We start from the raw sequence: 19,683 nt of genomic DNA on the forward strand, positions 1-19,683 counted from the left end.
TCACGTTACGACACAACCTCACGTTACGACACAACCTCACGTTACGACACAACCTCACCCTTTTCGATACGATCTCTCATTCCATTAATATCAGGCTCATTATCAAGTGAAGGGTACTTTTTTATACAAATCTCATCGTAGAACGTTTGAACATTACAGTCAGATTAAGCAGGGTACAAGATAAACCGGTCTAAGTGGTTTTTATCGGTTCATTAAAATTCCGATAGATGGCGATCGATGATTATGACGGTTTTGAGCATAGTACCAAAAGCGAAGTCGAGTTAAGTCAGTTCAGGGATATTCCAATAGATGGCGATCTAGTGTTTCTATAAGGATCATATGCGTGTAGGGACGTCCTAGGTTCGAGACCAATACCGTGTACCGCTAGAATTGTGCATCAACCCATTACTCTCAGGATATGATCGGTTATCAGGTTATCACTGCACCTCCCCGACAGGAACCTGTTAGTTCCAGGTTGCTCCAATCTGTAGGTCGTCTGGATGTGGCAGGTTCCAGATTGTTGGAAGGGGCTGAAGGTTCCAGGCTGCACAATGTCGCAATGCCTGGTGCAGGTAAAAGATGAAGATGAGGAACAAGGTTGTTCTAAAAGCCTGTTGCTGCCTGGAGAAATCTCAACGAAAAACTGACTCAAATTTTCTATTTCCAGATACAGATATTTGTATTTTTTCGCATACAAAATATAATGACATAATAAAATGCAGTAGAACAGTTACACATCGATTCTTAGTCAGCCAGCACTAAACCAGCCCCGGCCAGCACTACACCAGCCCCAGCCCTTATTACATTACAACATTTTTTTTATCATGATAAGATTTAGTTTTTTTCTAAAACAAAAAATTGTTCAATAATTCATCAATCATCATTTTCGATTTCGGATTAAAACGCGATTAAAATTATTTACAATATTAACAAATAATCTGAGCCAGCCGCAGCAGCAGGGCCCATCTCAACATCGTTCGGAATACAAGGGGGCATCTCAGCGCCGACCTGAAAATATGAGACAAAACATTATTTTAGTAAAATTTAGATCAAAAGGGAAATGATTACAGAAGATTTAGTTTTCAGGATGAATGGTCAGTAAGGGAGGGGAGAGGGGGGATTGGTTACAGGCAGGGAATTTGTTAAGATGTTTTATATTCAGACAAATGCCTCGTTTCTGTCGTCATTAACTATTTTACAAGTTTTAGACTCGTCATCTGTTGATGTCATCATTTCATATAAAACACTCCAAAACCAAACCCCCCGGAACTGAGTGAGTTTAATCAATAATACTGACCTCCGCGACCTCCTCGGCCACCACGACCTCCGCGATAACCTCCTCGACCTCCTGAAAAATAATCAGACGCATTCATTAACAATTAGTGCGGGAGAGATCAATTCGCTGATGGCAGGGGTGACAGGTTTGTAGTATGAATCAGTCCTATCATTGTAAACAAGCTTCATTTATAAATAGCTTCAGAAAGTATTCATCATTTTCATACTTCAGTCAGAAGTCAGTTTTGAAATGAATTTCAGTTAGAGAGTAAATAAACCTACTGTTCAAGCCACATACAGTTGAACCTCGTGAATATGATTTACGCACAGCCAAGGGCTGGTAATCCAAGTGGAAGGAAGTTGTGACAGCCTTCACTTGTGCTCACGAAAATTGTATCCACAACTAATTCAGCTGAGGAAAAACACTTACAACCCCCCCCCCCCCAAAAAACACAATAAATACCCCTACCCCACCAGGAACAGAAGGAGGTATGAAATCAGTCCTATCATTGTATCAGCCACACGGGTCAAAATAGGCGGTGAAAGGTTCATCATGTTTCATACCACACACAGCGCCCCCTAGAGGTGTTACTTACCAGACGGGCATTCTCTGCTGAAGTGACCGGGCTTTCCACAGTTGAAGCATCCACCGCCTCCACCACCGCCTCCACTTCCTGTAACAAACAGAACAAGAGAATATTCATTAGATTTCCTGTTGTAGTTAGTAAACGGATCAATAGATGTCGCTAGTTGTTACTTACGTCCACCGCCGCGCGAGGAGCCACCAGACGGACATTCACGACTCATGTGACCGGAACCTCCGCAGTTAAAACATTTCATACCGCCACCTATAAACATAAAACACCGTTAAACAACGCCACCTACAACGTAAACTTGAATACCAAATACAACAACGATCAAACTGCATCTATCACAGAGATAAATACAGTGAATAAAACAGTGGAATCTCAGATTCGCTGATTCCGTGAAGTTTGTTGTGGAATCTCAGATTCGTTGATTCTGTGAAGTTTGTTGTAACGAGGTTCCACTGTACAGGAATCACACAATAAATAAAACATTTACTGTTCACACGCAGACATCACTTCACTGGATTCGTCACTATTTCTATATGCAATTCAATTGACACTCAAGTGTGAGTGATCATTTGAAGAAGTCCTCACTGAAGTCAATTCTTTATACTCCAAAGAATAATTCTTAGTCTTCATAAGGATATCAGGATTGGGACGACTGAATGAAGCATGATTATTTTAACTGGGTCGTTCGTTTATATAATGTCAAGTAACTAAATTGCTGCAGTATCAATTTATGCCGAGTTTAACCGGTTTAGCTTTAATTATGCCGAGTTTAACCGGTTTAGCTTTAACTATGCCGAGTTTAACCGGTTTAGCTTTAACTATGCCGAGTTTAACCGGTTTAGCTTTAATTAAAGCGAAGTTAAAAGCGATCATGAAAATTTGCTTAACGGAAATCTTTAAGCGCAAGCAATAATAGAGGGTAATTAGAAAGGTTTTAAATATTGTGGGGCCCAGTTGCAGCCATTAAATATAAGGATTTCAAGAACCTTTAAAGCAATTTCTGTTTTAAAGGAATTTTTTTAAAGAACTAAGGAATCTCTGGACCCTGTTGAAAATGAAATACCAGTCATCATAGATATTCAGGATTTGAGTGAAATTAAACCGATTCGGAACTCTCTGAATTGTAATAAACCGAGGTGAGGGTGAGATCAGATCGGTTTTAAGAAACAGCAGTTAGAGCAACTGGGTCCTCATCATCATCAATGCTTGTTTTAAAACATGCGCCGAAAGGAAGCAAAGATAAAATTATAATAATAATTCTTCATTGAGAATAAAACTAGAAGGTTGTGTATAATAATACAACATGAAAAATACAACAACTACTACTGACCGACTGACTGACTCAATATATACAATCTGCAGCCTGCCACATCATACCTGCAGCCTGCCACATCATACCTGCAGCCTAACTCAACCCACCTACAGCCTAATTCAACCCTCTGACTGACATCTGAACATCCACAAGCACAATACCATCAAAACATTTCTCATTGTAAAAGTTATAAATCATCTGGTTCCAGTTTAGGCAAAAAACAGCCGCTGAATAAGGCGTAACTTCTTCGCGAAACAGGAGCCATTTTCTCTTATATCTGTGTGCAGTAGAGTTAAAGAGGGGTCGAGGGTCGCAGGCTGCAGATACAGGTATAATGATAAGAGAGTATAGTACTACTACATGTAAGCCTCAGTGTGTGTGTGTGTGAACTAACTCACTTCCACTTCCACGTGGACAATCACGTGATATATGTCCTTTCCTCCCACACGAGAAACAAGTCGTCGGACCACCTGAACACAAGAGACACGAATATCAATCATTCTTCATCTTTCAAACTACCACCGTCGACCAGTTAGCTAGTCGACCGGCTTATTTTACCAGTCGACAAGGAACCTTCTCTATACGTACTGTCCTCCCTACCAGTAAGCTTGCCGTGTACCCCCTCCCCCGCCAGTGAGCAAACCCCTCCCTCAAATCTTTATCTAATTTAAAGATTTATCAAATTGAATAAATCTAGTTGTTTATTTCGATACATACCGCTGCTAGGACAGTCACGTCCGATGTGTCCCACTTTACCGCAATTGAAACATTTTTCTGCAACACAGGAGACAGAAACGGCACTTTTAATCTAGTAACCATCTTCTAATCGGGCAATACAAAAATCCAGCAACCAAATCTATCGATTTAGTTTAATGTTTTGTTTCTCAGAATCAATAGAGTTTCAGGCATTTAGCTCAAAGAGTTTATCAAGCACAAAAAAGCATTTTCCATTTTTGAAGGTGAGTTTTTAACCCTTTCAGTGCATAGTGCGCCGGCACTATAGCATATATGTATTTATAGTTATTCAACACACACTAGGGTGGAATTCTTCAAAATTTTCAAATTATCTCCAGCACTATAGGATATTAATTAGTCGCCACTGAAAGGGTTAAGGTATCAGTGAGTTCTAAGAAATAATTTCACTTCGTTTTTCTAGTAAACTTACTGGAATCTCCTCCGTATCGACCTCCTCCACCTCCTCCTCGACCTCCGCGACCTCCTTCACCTCTCTTAGCGGCGAACATTAACTGAACTTCTCGACCGTCGATTTCTGTTCCGTTCATTTTCTCCATCGCTGCCTTCGCTTCATCGACAGAATCGAAATCAACGAAACCAAATCTATAAAAAAAAACGCAACAATGCGATAAATCCACCAGTTGTCGCCAGTGGTTACTCAGTTACCGCGCTTCAATTTCTTCAATACTACATTAAGCAGCGCTATAGCGACCCGTTTAACCAAACTTAGTTCATCTCGGACCTCAAAGGACCAGGGACTGGCTGCATAGTCACGGCTTAGACTTAAGACCAGTCTAAGACCAACTTAGTTCTATAGCCAATCTAACAGTTTAAGACCAGTCTTAAGACCACTTTTGGACTTAAGTCACGACCGTGCAACTGGCTAAAGCTGACTAGATCAGAGCCATAGATCATTGCCCGTGGGACCAGACTAAACCTCCGAGGAGGGGGAGAAATTGAATTCTGGAGCAGTCGGAGTGAAATGGGTCAAGGTGAAGGTTGTAGTATGAATCAGTCCTATCATTGTAAACAAGCTTCATTTATAAATAGCTTCAGAAAGTATTCATCATTTTCATACTACGCGATAATCCGAGAGACAATTGGCGCCGAGGCCGATAAGTAACCTAGCGGTAAAACGATAACCCGTAAAAAGACTTACCCTCGAGATCTGTTAGAACCGGCCTCTTTAACAACGCGAGCGTTTTGACCGTTGAGATCGGCGAATGTCTCCGCAAGAGTTTCTTCGGTCGTATTGAACGATAGATTCTTAATCCACAGAATCTTAGATTCAGACGGGGCATCTGTAAAATAGACAGAACAAATAGATTCAATACAACACTGCTGTCTAATAGACAGAATAGATTCAATACCACATCGCTGTCTATTAGACAGATTCAGTACACCATACAGACACACTGTCTAATAGACAGAACAAATAGATTCAATACCACACCGCTGTCTATTAGACAGATTCAGTACACCATACAGACACACTGTCTAATAGACAGAACAAATAGATTCAATACCACACCGCTGTCTAATAGACAGATTCAATACACCGGACAACACTGTCTAATAGACAGAACAAATAGATTCAATACCACACCGCTGTCTATTAGACAGATTCAGTACACCATACAGACACACTGTCTAATAGACAGAACAAATAGATTCAATACCACACCGCTGTCTAATAGACAGATTCAATACACCGGACAACACTGTCTAATAGACAGAACAAATAGATTCAATACCACATCGCTGTCTATTAGACAGATTCAGTACACCATACAGACACACTGTCTAATAGACAGAACAAATAGATTCAATACCACACCGCTGTCTATTAGACAGATTCAGTACACCATACAGACACACTGTCTAATAGACAGAACAAATAGATTCAATACCACACCGCTGTCTATTAGACAGATTCAGTACACCATACAGACACACTGTCTAATAGACAGAACAAATAGATTCAATACCACACCGCTGTCTATTAGACAGATTCAGTACACCATACAGACACACTGTCTAATAGACAGAACAAATAGACTCAATACCACACCGCTGTCTATTAGACAGATTCAGTACACCATACAGACACACTGTCTAATAGACAGAACAAATAGATTCAATACCACACCGCTGTCTAATAGACAGATTCAATACACCGGACAACACTGTCTAATAGACAGAATAAATAGATTCAATACACCTTAACAAACTCTGTCTATTAGACAGAGTTGTGACGGACAATCCGTCTGGTAGATTGAACACAATATGAGGTGTAATAACACAACTCAAACAAAATAGATAACATACAAACTGACTCAGAAATAGACAGTATACTGACAGGACAGACAGTCAGGGATAGACAGCATACTGACAGGACAGACAGTCAGGGATAGACAGCAGTATAAAACTGACCTGTTGCTCCACGTGATTTCCTGCGTTCTGTCGCCTTGTCGATATTAATCTCATTATCACCGATCTTCAGTCCGGCTTTCTCTTTGATGTTCTTATCGACCAATTCTTGAGTTTCAAAACGCACGTAACCAAACCTACAAAACAGTGCCAGACACACTGAATTCAAACTACTCCACCAGGGGGAGTTATTACAGCACTAGGGAGTATCTGAATTCAAACTGCTCCACCAGGGGGAGTTACTACAGCACTAGGGAGTATCTGAATTCAAACTGCTCCACCAGGGGGAGTTACTACAGCACTAGGGAGTATCTGAATTCAAACTGCTCCACCAGGGGGAGTAACTACAGCACTAGGGAGTATCTGAATTCAAACTGCTCCACCAGGGGGAGCTGGAGTTTACAGGGGGAGCGTTGTGTAAATAAAGCCTTACTTGATATTTTTGCCCTCATTTTTAGGGGGTAGAAAAGCGCAGACGGATTCCGGGAATAATTCCATCAGTTTATCCTCGGTGATATCAGACGGCAAATTACCGACGAATAAAGATGGCTTCTCTTCGTCCGGTACTGAAAACAACAAACAACAACAACAATATTCAGCACACATTGTTGTAATTACCCAGCGAGTTGCCAAGCGACGTGAACGCCGGATCAAGACGTACCTTCGACTTTCTGTTTTTTAGCCGGCTGTTCGTCTTGTGATTTCCTCTTTCGTTTTCCGGTCTCTGAATCGCTTTCAGCTGAAATACAAAAAACCATCGATGAAACATTGAGCCTCAAAGCGCGAACGAGAGAGGGCGCCACCTGCCGTTTATAACGCGGTGCTGCCATCTATCAGTACGACGAGAAACTACGACGAATCTTCCGGATGATTACACTACCTTCATCATCATCATCTTCATCATCGTCATCATCATCTCCGTCTTCCTTATCATCATCATCTTCATCGACAGCAGCTGCTGTTGTTGTTTTAACTTCCTCACTCGCCGCAGTCTCCTCCTCCTTTTCCTCTTCTATAAAAACAACACATAAAATATCAATTCACCAAATTTATTGATCTCACCTCGCCGGGCATCGGATATCTTACCCTCATCATCATCATCGTCATCATCATCATCACCTTCCTCTTCAGCTCCATCTTCCTCATCATCATCATCATCACTTTCCTCTTCAACCTCTACAGCTGCGGTGACTGCTGCTGTACCGTTACCGTTTAACTCAATTACTAAAACACAACCAAAAATATTCAAATATAAAACTCATACACGCCGAGGAGGAAAGTTGTCATCATTCTCTCTAAATCTCACCATCATCTTCACTTTCCTCTTCATCGTCATCGTCCGACTCTTCTACTTTCTTAGCCGGGGTTTTCTTCGCGGCTGGTGTTGCTTTTTTAGCGTTGGCCGGTTTGCTTTTAACCGGGGTCGGTTTCACCGGCTCAATTTCCATCACTATGAAATACAGATCACGTGACGCGTGAGAATTCAATCAGACCCGGAAATTATTATATATCTCTAGAAATATCTGTTTCACAACATGAGATCAGTTTGAATTTCGAAACGACGAAATTCAAACTGTTAAAATCAGACCTCGTTGAAAAGTGAAGAGTTTAATTTAGCACGATGTCTGGCCCGATAATCTATAGAGTAAAATAATCGGGAATTTATTCATGCGAAACAACAACATGTGGAGACTAATAGGTTCCCTCAGCGACCGGTCCGATTGTTCTCAGAGTACCCTCAGAGACCGGTCCGATTGTTCTCAGAGTACCCTCAGCGACTGGTCCGATTGTTCTCAGAGTACCCTCAGCGACCGGTCCGATTGTTCTCAGAGTACCCTCAGCGACCGGTCCGATTGTTCTCAGAGTACCCTCAGCGACCGGTCCGATTGTTCTCAGAGTACCCTCAGCGACCGGTCCGATTGCTCTCAGTTTCCCAACTGCTTCAAGACCTCCATGACAATCACCCCCTCCCCCCACAGGGGAGAATTATTTTCAGAACTCACCCTCATCTTCCTCCTCTTGTTCGGGTACAACTTTAGCTGGTGCTGCCTTCTTCGACTGTCTTCCCTACGAATGATAGAATAAACATCCATTTTAATTTCGAATCCTAGAAATTCCATCCAATCGTCACAAACGCGATAAACTCTTCATTCGTTTCCTCTCGGCTGAAACCTCTGAACCTTTCAACGTTAAAACAAATCTAAAACAAATCTTTCGTTAATTATTTTCATATCAAAAGACGAAGATTTTTTTTTTGTTTACACAAAAGTTTTATTAGCGTATTCAGATTTCGAACAAACTACCGCTCTTTCGATACGCGCGCTGCTTCTCACGACCACGACAAAAATAATAAACTCTCTTTAAAACTGAGTTGAGGAGAACTTACTCACCTGAAGCGTGTAATTGTAGGAGAGGCCATTGACACCAGTATATCCATAGTAACACGTACAGTACAGCTAGCCTACACAGTATTACACAACTGAGATTTACAACTCAAATCAGGCAATCATCATCATCAACAACTCTCGAAAAAACCATCAGTCAAACCACCTAGCCGTTATGTTGCTCGATGATTGCCAGATTTAAATCATAAATCACTCACGCCCTTGGACTTTATTAAAATCCGGCACAGTCTGGCCATTCTCTCTACGACAACTCGGACTGTCTCGCGTGAACCTACAAATAGGCTCAACTTCTCTCGCGGTACTTCCTCTAGGTAACTAACGCCAATATTCTGACCTCGTAAAAAACCTCAAGCAGCCGTACCTCGTTAAGAGGTCAAACCTCCGGTAACACACTTTATGGTAACACCGGCCTGCCTCTCCGCAAGAGGCCAAACCTCTTTAAACTCTGTACAATGGTAGCACTCGAATAGAGCCCAAATCTCATTCATAACTCAGACACTTCTCAACTGTTCTGCCCTGTTTTACTTTCACATTCATAAAGCCTCAAAGCATTAAGAGGGTCACATTCATATCTCGAAACTCAGACCATACGTCATCATCTCTACATAGCAGTCGCCAGAGGGCAGCAGGGTAGCCGCCCCTTTACAAGGTATCTTTACATCTCATGGGTTTTACTGTTCCCTCATCTCAGACAGAGGTATCTCCTTTCAGCAGGGGGACAGGTATCTCAGCATCAGAGGGGGGACAGGTATCTGCTCTCTCAGCATCACGGCCAAGGGGGGGGCAGGATAGCTAAGCTCTTACAACTCTAAAATTTTCTCACTGGGTCAGTGTGGCCACTTTCCATTAATTTAAGTTTTCCACAATTCTTTTCTAGATTTTGCAGATTTACAGAGTTTTCCAGGTCAGTGGCCGCCCTGACTAATTAGTTAGGCAGGTTTCACATACACTAATACATTCCAAAAGCTTCCCTTAAATTAATGGGGCTAAATCAGAAAAATTTAAAAATTCTCAAAATTCTCATCAAAATCCAACAATTCAAAACATAAAAAATATTTTTCCATAAAACGTTTTTATCAAATCTATAAATTTAAGTTTCAATTTGAATCAGGTATAATTGAATTGATGAATCTGTATGAGAACAAAAGCTCGTCCTCGTGTTCCTCACCTCGTGGTGTGAGGAGACCACCACACCGGGGCGTTCCTCCTCCCGCTCCCGAGACGAGAAAATTCATCACATTTAAATCATAAATATTCGTTAATTAATGAAAAATTCGGCAGTTTTAAATACAAAAAGACGATGCACATTAATTCTAATTACCCTTCTAGCTGCTTGTTTAGTTCGTGGCATGATTCGTTGTTGTGTAATTTGATGAAGTTCGAAGCCAGTAAATCGTGTAGGTTCTTACTGCTGTAGAGTCTGTTATCAAAATGGACGCTTAATCGCTCCACACACGCCGTCTTCAAATATAGGTCAAAACAATACAAATTCACATTATTGCTACTCAAATCTGATAATGATTTCATAGTAAACTTATCACACTTTTATCATTATGTGTATGGTTGATCTAAGGTTGTTATTTCATAAATTCAGAACATTTGGATAATAAAGTGCAAATTGGTCCAGGGTCTGGAAATTATTGGGGTCGAATCCCACTATTATTCAACATTCAGAATCTAATTTCTAGGTGTCTTATCATTAATCCTTTCTTCTGGTAATTGAATATGCACGTAACAAATTAAGTAAAATCCGAAATTTGTTCCGATCCTCGCTTACCATGGATAGATTAATCCTCGAGCAATTTCAATTCAAATTTTGTTTATTGTTGTTGACAGATCGCGGCGGTTCGATCACTTCCTGGTTCGGATTTTGATCGCGGGAGAGAGAGCAGTGTACAGTACTATACGGAGAACCGCCAGCAGGATTTCTGTCTCAAATGTCGCAATCTAACGGTTCGAATTTCACAGTTGATATTATAATCCGATTCGGATAAACTGGAGGTCGACCCTAGATCAGCGGTGCTGTGTTTGTTGTTTAATCGAGAAGGTTAAGGTAAAATCCGTTGGAATTAATTAAGAATATGGTAGATATCGGGTCCCGAGCTCGGTCCCGGGAGGGTCACGCTGCCGTGTCGTTCCGCGGGTCGGTGATGGAAGGAGAATGGATTAAGATCCAGGAGAACACGTGGACTCGTTGGATTAACGAGGAATTAGCAGCGGCCGGTCGAGTCGGGATTAAAGATCCGGCGGCTGATTTCTGCGACGGCGTGAAACTGGTCGAACTGGTCGAAGCGTTACAACAGAAGAAAGTCGGTCGCTACGCGCAGAAACCGTTTAATACGCATCAGTATCTGATGAATATTTCGGTCGCTTTGAAAGCGCTGGAGGAAGATGGAGTTCGACTCGTTAATATCGGTAAGATTTCAGTCCGGTTTATAGTCCAGTTACGTGGTTTAGTTAGATCCAAATTTCTTAGACGCAAATGAGATGATATGATACCTTGTTTCTCCATTTCGGCCGGGTCACTTTCGTAAATTGCAATAAGATTCGTAATCAGTTCATTTCTATAACTGCCAGGTCTGATATTGAGAGCTTGATCTTGATTTTAGAAAAAGTAATGTACAGGATAGATATGCGGCCGGTCGGGTCAACTTTTAAACTCAGTAGCGCCGAGAAACATCGATTTTTAGCCTTAGATCCAACAAATTCAGTTGCGTAACTGGTGAGACTGATCGCATCTTAGCGTTTTATCTTGAGTCCAGTTTTAGGGGAAGAGTTTCATCTGAAGGATAAAAATCAACACAACATTTATTAAAACGTACTTTGAGAGCAAATCATCATTAAAGGCTTAGTTTCAGTTTGAGCCGGTTTCACAGTTTTAAGGCTCTCATCTCATATTCACAGCTCTATTGTACCAGGAAGGCTGCTGACCTCGAAAACCTGGTGAATCAGGGAAAACTCTTCAGGAAATTTGACAAATTTTGCAAAGAACCCAGAAAACTCAGGGATTTGGATAATGTTGTCGGTCACATGTTTCTTTATGTGATTCAATGAAAAATGAATGAATTGTAGCATTTTAAAACTAGAAATTTCTCTGGTTTTCTCTCAGGGAATTTGTGTTATAACATGAAAAAATCATGGATAAACTCAAGGGATTTATAAATGGGTGGAAAGTGGTCACCATATGTAGCTACCCTTATACATCTAGTAGCCCTAACTATTGTGGTCATCGAGGTCTATCAGTTCAAGCTGTCTCCTCGGCGCCCCCTGGTGTACCCACATAAATACTACACCCTGATCATATAGGCCTACATTGTATGGGTGTCTAAAGGGTGTAACCTGTACGGTTTTATTAGGAATGTTATTTCTAATAGTCAGTGAAATCTAGTCGTGTACCGACTGTACTCATCTATTGTGCGTTCTCAATTCTTGTTTTATTGATCGTGAAAAGCGATATTTTTTCCGGCGATTTTCGTCGCCTCTATACTATTACTCACTCCTACAGTGTGCGCTTTTTTAACTGCAGTCCACGCCCCTGAAATTCCTTCTACTGAAAACTCTTTCTTACAAATTCAACATAGGCTATAATTTGAATTTGGATAAAGATAGTTTTTAATTCAACTGACGCTCGGTGTGGTTTCCTTGATCACAAATATTCAGATTTTAAAAAATTTCGATATTGATATAAGTCGAAGATATATTTGGAATGAAGCTGGTTTTGGTGAGACTGGCCCGGTTACCCCTATAACGCTACCTGCTCCTATGCATATGTGTCTAATTGAGTTGTATAGTTAATTAGATATTGAGCTGTTTGAATATTTTATGTGCTAACAGCAGCAGCTACGCACACATTGATATAGTACTGCATACTGCAGGCTCTATAGTGGATAGAGCCCGCGGTCCATCCACCTAGCCATCCACCTACCCATCCACCTACCCATCCACCTGCCTAGGCTTACAGACCATCAACCACGTTTCATTGGTTCAGTTATTAACAGTTTTAACTAAGACCCAGGGCCCAGTTTTATAGACTGGTATATTACCGTTAACCTAGGGTTAAACCAATTGATAATGAATTAAGTTAACCCCCGGGTTAAGGTAATACCAGTCTATAAAACTGGCCCCAGAGGTTTTAAAAATCACCAAATAGGCTTAGTCTGGTTAAATCTGATAGGCCTATTTGAATCTAACACGGAATTCTATTCTAGGTTTAGAATTGCGTTTAAAATGTGTTTAAATCTAAGAGTTTTAGTTGTTGGGTGTCACCTTCTTATAGCGGGGCGAGGCCCAGGTGGGTGGAGGTACGTTTGTAATAGAATTTAAAAGAAAGAAATTCTCGCCCCACTTTCACTGTATATAGACACATATTTAGAGCAATCTATTGAAAACCTGATTTATCTAAACAAATACTGGTTTTACAGCCAAACTAGATCAGTCGCATAAAGAAAGCTTAAATAACAAACACAGGCGCTAAAATAGGAGTTATAAAGCAGTTACAAAACAATCATTCTGAGAAATTTTACTTACAAAACTCTCAATAATCCACTACAGGAATAGGGTGCAGACCTAAAAGTGACTAGTCTAATACACACTCATAGCTGGAGGTCTATTGGAGTCAGCGTCCGTGAAGCATGAAATAGTGACCTCAGACACTATACATCATAAATCATAATATCAATGGGCGCTCGCTGAGATTGGCCTGAATTGAAAAGTGATTTTTAGAAAGATATTCCTTTTCAACCTTTTAGTTTGATTTTATTTTCATTTTATGAATTGCAATTAAATGGATTATAAACATAAACATCAGAAATCAGAACTAGATATTATAATCTGTACTTGATTGTAATATATAGAAAATGCTACAATATTATCAAAAGAAATAATATATGGTCCGAAAATGTCTCCTTGTCGAGGTAGTGTAGTTAATAAACTACTAGCGCAAGAAAAAAATTTAAAATGTGGAATAAACTACTGGCTCAAAAATAGTTAAAATGTGGAATAAACTACTAGCTCAAAAGATTGTTAAAATGTGGAATAAACTACTAGCTCAAAAATAGTTGAAATGTGGAATAAACTACTAGCTCAAAAATAGTTAAAATGTGGAATAAACTACTAGCTCAAAAATAGTTGAAATGTGGAATAAACTACTAGCTCAAAAATAGTTGAAATGTGGAATAAACTACTAGCTCAAGCATAGTGTTTTATCAATGGTTTTTATGAAGAGAAATAGATTCATTAAGAAAGTTTAGATTTGATATAGTTTAGACCTTGTCACTGTAATATATCACTAAGTATAAACACCCGTGCTGCGACACTTTGAGATGGAATGCATGTTACAAGTGAAGTGTTGGCTTGCGACACGTCGAGATGGAATAAATGTTTCAAGTGTTTTGCGAAATGTAGATATTTTAAATAATAATTTTCTCTATCGATTTGTTCACATCTGCTGTTACTGTTTATATTGTTTCAACTGTATCACACACATATATATATATATATATATATATATATATATATAACCCCTACACATATCACAGCAGTAGCATGTGTATAATACTTTACTGAGGAGAAACTGTGACACCACTTCTCTGTCTCTCACCCCCCCCCTCCCTCACCCCTCCCCCACCCTCAGCCCTATCGGTGACAAGAGGATAACAGGAAAGGGACAAATCATTTCCTATTATCAGGACCTCTCTCCCCTCCTTCAAGGGGACACTTATGACCACACCATGATTCTGGATGCTGGTGCACCATGGCATCAAACTGCACCAGTGGACGCAGGTGCATGCAGTCCAGCTGTATCAGTAGATATGGGTGCAAGCAGTACAGCTGCACCAGTAGATGTGGGTGCAAGCTGTATCAGTGAATGCAGCTGCATGTTGTCCCACAGGTACATGCTGTATCAGTGAATGCAGCTGCATGTTGTCCCACAGGTACATGCTGTATCAGTGAATGCAGCTGCATGTTGTCCCACAGGTACATGCTGTATCAGTGAATGCAGCTGCATGTTGTCCCACAGGTACATGTTGTATCAGTGAATGCAGCTGCATGTTGTCCCAGTCAATATAATATCAATGTAGAACTCGGAGCTGCTTTCTATAAATAGAAATTAATTTCACGGTAATCAAAAGTCATGATTAAAAATTGTGTCCCTAGCCGCAGAAATATATAATTAAATCATAGATTGCTGTATGTGGGGGGTGAGGGCGTCAGGGAGGAGGGAGGGAGTCAGGGAGGTACTATCCGATAGCAGTTCTTAGTGCGGGTGTGGACACCAATGAAGTATTGATTGTGAAACAAATCATTAATTGAAAATAGAATGAATTGAAATAATTTCTGAAACAAGGAATAAAGATAAGAAAAATATATCAATCTGACCTGACTCATATTTCAACTGTTTTATAAATGATGATCGCAGGTCATATACTAGAATTCCTTGCTATTTGATATTTGTGATGCTAAGTACAGTCTGTTGTGAGTAGTATTCTACTAGTAATTAGTAATTGAGATGTAATTAGTTAATTCAGATTGAATTTTGTTAATTAATAGATGACTGCGTTCGCACACGTGGATTCTAGAGTTCACGTAGTGACTGTAACTGGTTTAAGTGTTGAGAAATGTTTCACATTTAAAACGGTTAAAAACCCTTCAACTATAGATCTATATATGTACACCCCCTATAGTAGAAATATATACTCTAATCAGACTAGGAGGAAATCTGGACATCTTACCCGACCAGCTACTAGCTCCTCATTACATGACTTCATTATTTATTCAGATCAAATACTTTGGGATAATTTTCATCTTTTATTCAGTAAAAATGTTGACACTTCACCGAGAACTCCCCGTCTCCCCATCCCCTCCCTCTCCTCCCTGGTGCCGCACGAGTCAGAAATCGATACAGCTTGCTTTGTCTCTTCTACGTTCATGATTTCAAGAGTATTTTTATAATGATGAATATATGTTCATACCTTCCCTGTACAAACCGTTATAGGTATATAGATTTCTCAAAACTAAAGCAACTCTTCACTCATAATGCGGTATATTGTTATTTCCAGGTCCTGAAGATATATTGGAGGGTAATCTGAAGTTGATAATGGGTTTAATCTGGTTGTTGATTTTACGATATCAAATAATCGGCAAATCAAAAATACCGCCGAAAAAACTCATGTTGTCATGGCTACGAGCGGTTATACCGGAAAATCAGATTTCGAATTTTACGAATAATTGGAACGACGGGAGAGCGTTACAGTAAGTTATACAACACCTCCCTCCCCTGCTCCCCCTACCTCCCTCCACTGCCCTCCCCATAGAGCAGAATAATTGGAACGACGGGAGAGCGTTGCAGTAAGTTATAAATCACCTACCCCTCCTCCCACTCCCCTCCCCTCCTCTCCCTCCCCATAGAGCAGAATAATTGGAACGACGAGAGACTCCTAGCCTACCTCTACCTCCCCTTGAGTTCCCCTACCTCCTCCTCCCTCCTCCCACTCCCCTCCCCTACCCCTCCTCTCACTCCCCTCCCCTACCCCCCTCTGCCTCTACAGTGTTTTAATTAGTATTTAATTAATCTGTTGATCTGTTGTTTTAGTGCGTTGATTAATTACTGTCAGCCGGGATTGTGTCCGGACTGGAAAACATTAAACAAGGAAAACAAGTGAGTAGTGAAAAACTGTCATCAGTTACAACTGTCATTGGGTCCAACTGTCATCAGCTACAACTGTCATCAGGTCCAACCAATAACATCCAGTTCTACAGTTGACTCCATCCAGAGTTCGATTAATTGAAATATAAATCATCATTTTAATTGCTGATCACATTACTGAAGTAATCTCTATTTTTGAGTCCAAATTTCTATTCGCAATTCAATTTACAAAGTTTTGATAAGTCATCAACGCATACTGATCACATGTGACTTAAAGCAGCAAGGTTCACCGTCAGAATAAAAGATAAGATTCTTGAATTTCTATTTAACACAGGGTAGAGAATTGTAAGGCTGCGATGTTGACAGCTGAGAAAGATTTAGATATTCCGTTGATCGTAACTCCTGAAGATATGTCGAATCCAAACCTCGATGAATTATCAGGAATGACTTATTTATCGTATTATATGAAAGATGATTCTCCGGGTTACACGGCGACCTTGAAACACACCAATAGTATATTACCGGCAAATAAACAGATCAAGAATTTTACAGTAAGTGAAAACAATTCAATTTCTAAACACAAGTGATGAGAATGATGATATTTCAAAGTTTATCTTTCTAGCAGTTTTGGGATTTATTTAAGCATCAGGGCCCAGTTCCACGGTTGTGAGTTAGAGTTAACTCTGAGTTAAAAGTTTATTCATTTTCAATGAGTTAAAACTGGACCCAGAGAAACAATAATGAATCCGAGGGTAATATCATTTCCTTGATGATATCTCAAATTTTGAAAAATTGTCTCTCAATTTAGATAAATCTTAAAACGGTAATGAATTTGACAATTTCATTAATGAAAGGTCAAGAATATGACATTAATTCCTCGATAATATCTCAAATTCTTGAAAAATTGTTTTTCAAAAATAGATAAATCTTTAAACTGTTGCATAGTGAGTTGATTGTTAAGAAGGCTGTTGATAATGTTGTACGCTGAAAATAAACGACAGTTTTATCTAAAATCCACAGTTGGTATTAAAGCGTTTATTGTCCGACAGTTTCTGAGTCTATCTAAACTCTAACACCACAGAAACCAAAAATGATTGGTAACTGTGATTATTGCAGTCACAGTTTAATCTTGAATTGAGAGTTTGAATGTTGATGTATTTTAGACTGACTGGAATGATGGCACGGTATTGTGTGCGTTAACGGCTGCGCTAGGCGCTCCTGTATCGGGAACGCAGAATATGGAGAAATTAGAACGACTTGAGAAAGGTATATGATACATTCCACACCGATCCACCCTCTCGTGCTATCCACCCTCGCGCTATCCACCTCTCTATACAGAGAGCTACCAACTGTTTCACTGATATGATTAGATTGACAAGTTGGTCAACTGTTTCTGAATACTGATATATTAGATTGATAACTATGTTATTGTGAATGATATCATTGAAGGTTTTAACCCTCATTGGTAACTGATACATTTGAACATTTTTCAATGAAATTTTCCTGAAAAATTCTACTTATGACAGCACTTCAGCAGCTCTGTGCCCAATGTATATCTTCCTACAATTAGAACCTAATTTTCCATCAGTATATGCAAATGAAACACCTGCCGCAGGTGGTGTTCATTTCCACATATTCATGAGAATCTCATCAAATTAGCAAATTTTCAACGTAATTTCATAATCTCGTTACGACGCTGATTTTGTAGGTATCGAAGCTGGTAAAACGTTGGGTATAGAACCGGTCGTACCGGCTAAAGATCTCGCTGATCCCGAGGTCGATCATCTCGGTCCTATGGCATACGCCGCTTACTTCAACATGCTGAAAAAACCAACAGCGACTAAAGATAAATGTCAACTAATCGCGAATACTGATCCTGTTAAAGTAGGAGATATGGTGAGTTAGGGGAAAATAAAGCCTGCAGCCTCAAACCTGCAGCCTGTAGCCTGCACCCCCTCTCAGCCTCAAACCTGCAGCCTGTAGCCTGCACCCCCTCTCAGCCTCAAACCTACAGCCTGTAGCCTGCACCCCCTCTCAGCCTCAAACCTGCAGCCTGTAGCCTGCACCCCCTCTCAGCCTCAAACCTGAAACCCACTCTCAGACTGCTCCAGCCCTCTCAGACTTTTGATACTTTATCACCATTATCTCAATGTGTGAAGGGAGGGCTGCATGTAGTATTGTAGGGTGTTCTAACTCATGTAAGTCATCACATCACTGAAGTCATTCTGAGTCCCAAATTTAACTGATGCAAATTCAATTGACTAAAAGTGTAAGTCGTTATTTGAATAAGTCAACAACATAACGATCGTCATGACGACGAAGACTTCACTGAACGTTGAGATATGTTTGATTTGTAACAAGATACGATTCAATGATATTCAATGTTTGTTAAATAAAAATGATAATTGACATTTATATAGCGCAGGTATCCAAACTAGAATCTGTTCAAATGCGCTCCAAACTCGGTATTATTACCCCCAGCCTATAAACTCTATTCCATGTATCAGTCATCTCTCCCTGGGGAGAAGTAACATCCGAGCAGCTGCTAGGCGCTCAGGAGTCGTCTATCTTGTTTAAATGAATTTTATATCGTGCGTTTCAAATGTATTTTCAGAAAACGTTGAATCTGCAGCTGTTGGAACAAGAAGTCGATAACAATAAACTGAAAGTAGAAATTCGAGGTCCGAGTAAAACTTACAACCCGAATATAACGAGAAACGGCGATCAGGTCGATATTAGATTCAACGCTGTAGAACCAGGTTTACATCGAGTACGAATCACGTGATAATTTTAAAACCCTTCTCGCTATCGGAGACCTATCTAAACCCAGTTTAACGTGAACCGATGATCGAGATGGACCGGGTTTATTATTGTTTCAGGTATCGGTGTATTACGACGGAGTAGAAGTTGTAGGCAGCCCTGTAACTGTGAAAATATTAGCAGATAGCAGTAAGATTATATTACCTACAATCAACCCGTGCAAGGTCGGAACTGTCTCAGAGTTCAAGGTAACCCAGAGTTTAAACTCTGAAATGGATTTAGTTTTTTCATTCAGTTCTTAGATTATTTCAAATGGATTGAGATTTGAGGAGTTATAAACATCTTTCAAAATGAGCCCCAGATTTGACATAATTCGAATATCTAAATTTATATGATCTCAATTTAATATTTAGATCTTTTAGAGATTTAATTTGAATATCTAATTCTATTAGAGCTGATTCGAATATTCAAATCTATTTGATCCAATTTGAATATTTTGATATATTAGATCTAATTTCAATATCT

At 40.0% G+C, this 19,683-nt stretch overlaps 2 protein-coding genes and 1 non-coding gene across 10 annotated transcripts in view; 1 reads left to right on the top strand and 2 right to left on the bottom strand.

The window, feature by feature from the left end:
• Positions 1-653: 653 nt before the first annotated feature.
• Positions 654-10,214, bottom strand: LOC141911389 (uncharacterized). 5 transcript variants are annotated; one of them, XM_074802394.1, is made up of 16 exons: positions 10,075-10,214; positions 8,352-8,415; positions 7,655-7,798; positions 7,435-7,572; positions 7,229-7,357; positions 7,010-7,087; positions 6,782-6,914; positions 6,352-6,485; positions 5,078-5,219; positions 4,349-4,521; positions 3,901-3,957; positions 3,582-3,653; positions 2,037-2,123; positions 1,872-1,949; positions 1,298-1,348; positions 654-1,008 (listed from the first exon to the last, which is right to left on the bottom strand). In XM_074802394.1, exons 1-16 carry the CDS (start codon positions 10,102-10,104, stop codon positions 998-1,000), a joined length of 1,521 nt encoding a protein of 506 aa, XP_074658495.1. In that variant the 5' UTR covers positions 10,105-10,214; the 3' UTR covers positions 654-997. The 5 variants fall into 5 exon arrangements, with proteins under 5 accessions (XP_074658495.1, XP_074658494.1, XP_074658498.1 ...); XM_074802393.1 differs by having other exon boundaries at positions 7,229-7,360; XM_074802397.1 differs by lacking the exon at positions 10,075-10,214 and adding an exon at positions 8,739-9,449 and having other exon boundaries at positions 7,229-7,360.
• LOC141911447 (small nucleolar RNA SNORA15) lies at positions 7,893-8,020 on the bottom strand. The gene has a single exon (XR_012620055.1). It is a non-coding gene; the product is annotated as a small nucleolar RNA SNORA15 (small nucleolar RNA).
• Positions 10,215-10,627: 413 nt separating the features above from the next.
• LOC141911383 (filamin-A-like) overlaps positions 10,628-19,683 on the top strand; it is a 28,561-nt gene continuing 19,505 nt past the window's right edge. For all 4 annotated transcript variants that reach the window (XM_074802380.1, XM_074802381.1, XM_074802383.1 and 1 more), the window contains exons 1-8: positions 10,628-11,168; positions 15,812-16,004; positions 16,345-16,410; positions 16,733-16,949; positions 17,562-17,664; positions 18,107-18,294; positions 19,013-19,168; positions 19,278-19,406. In XM_074802380.1, the coding sequence (XP_074658481.1) occupies positions 10,835-11,168; positions 15,812-16,004; positions 16,345-16,410; positions 16,733-16,949; positions 17,562-17,664; positions 18,107-18,294; positions 19,013-19,168; positions 19,278-19,406 (1,386 nt within the window). In that variant the 5' untranslated portion in view covers positions 10,628-10,834. The remainder of the gene's footprint in view (positions 11,169-15,811; positions 16,005-16,344; positions 16,411-16,732; positions 16,950-17,561; positions 17,665-18,106; positions 18,295-19,012; positions 19,169-19,277; positions 19,407-19,683) is intronic.

The sequence above is a fragment of the Tubulanus polymorphus genome, chromosome 9 (genome assembly GCF_964204645.1).
Source record: "Tubulanus polymorphus chromosome 9, tnTubPoly1.2, whole genome shotgun sequence".
NCBI classification, from domain to species: domain Eukaryota; kingdom Metazoa; phylum Nemertea; class Palaeonemertea; order Tubulaniformes; family Tubulanidae; genus Tubulanus; species Tubulanus polymorphus.

Excerpts from the sequence above, each read along its gene's own strand:
- LOC141911389 (XM_074802393.1), bottom strand. The coding sequence starts at position 10,104 with ATGCCACGAACTAAACAAGCAGCTAGAAGG. Across the intron at positions 7,088-7,228 it reads TGAAGATGATGATGATGAAG|CTGAAAGCGATTCAGAGACC; the intron begins GTAGTGTAATCA and ends TTTGTATTTCAG. Across the intron at positions 3,958-4,348 it reads TCGATACGGAGGAGATTCCA|AAAAATGTTTCAATTGCGGT; the intron begins GTAAGTTTACTA and ends CCTGTGTTGCAG.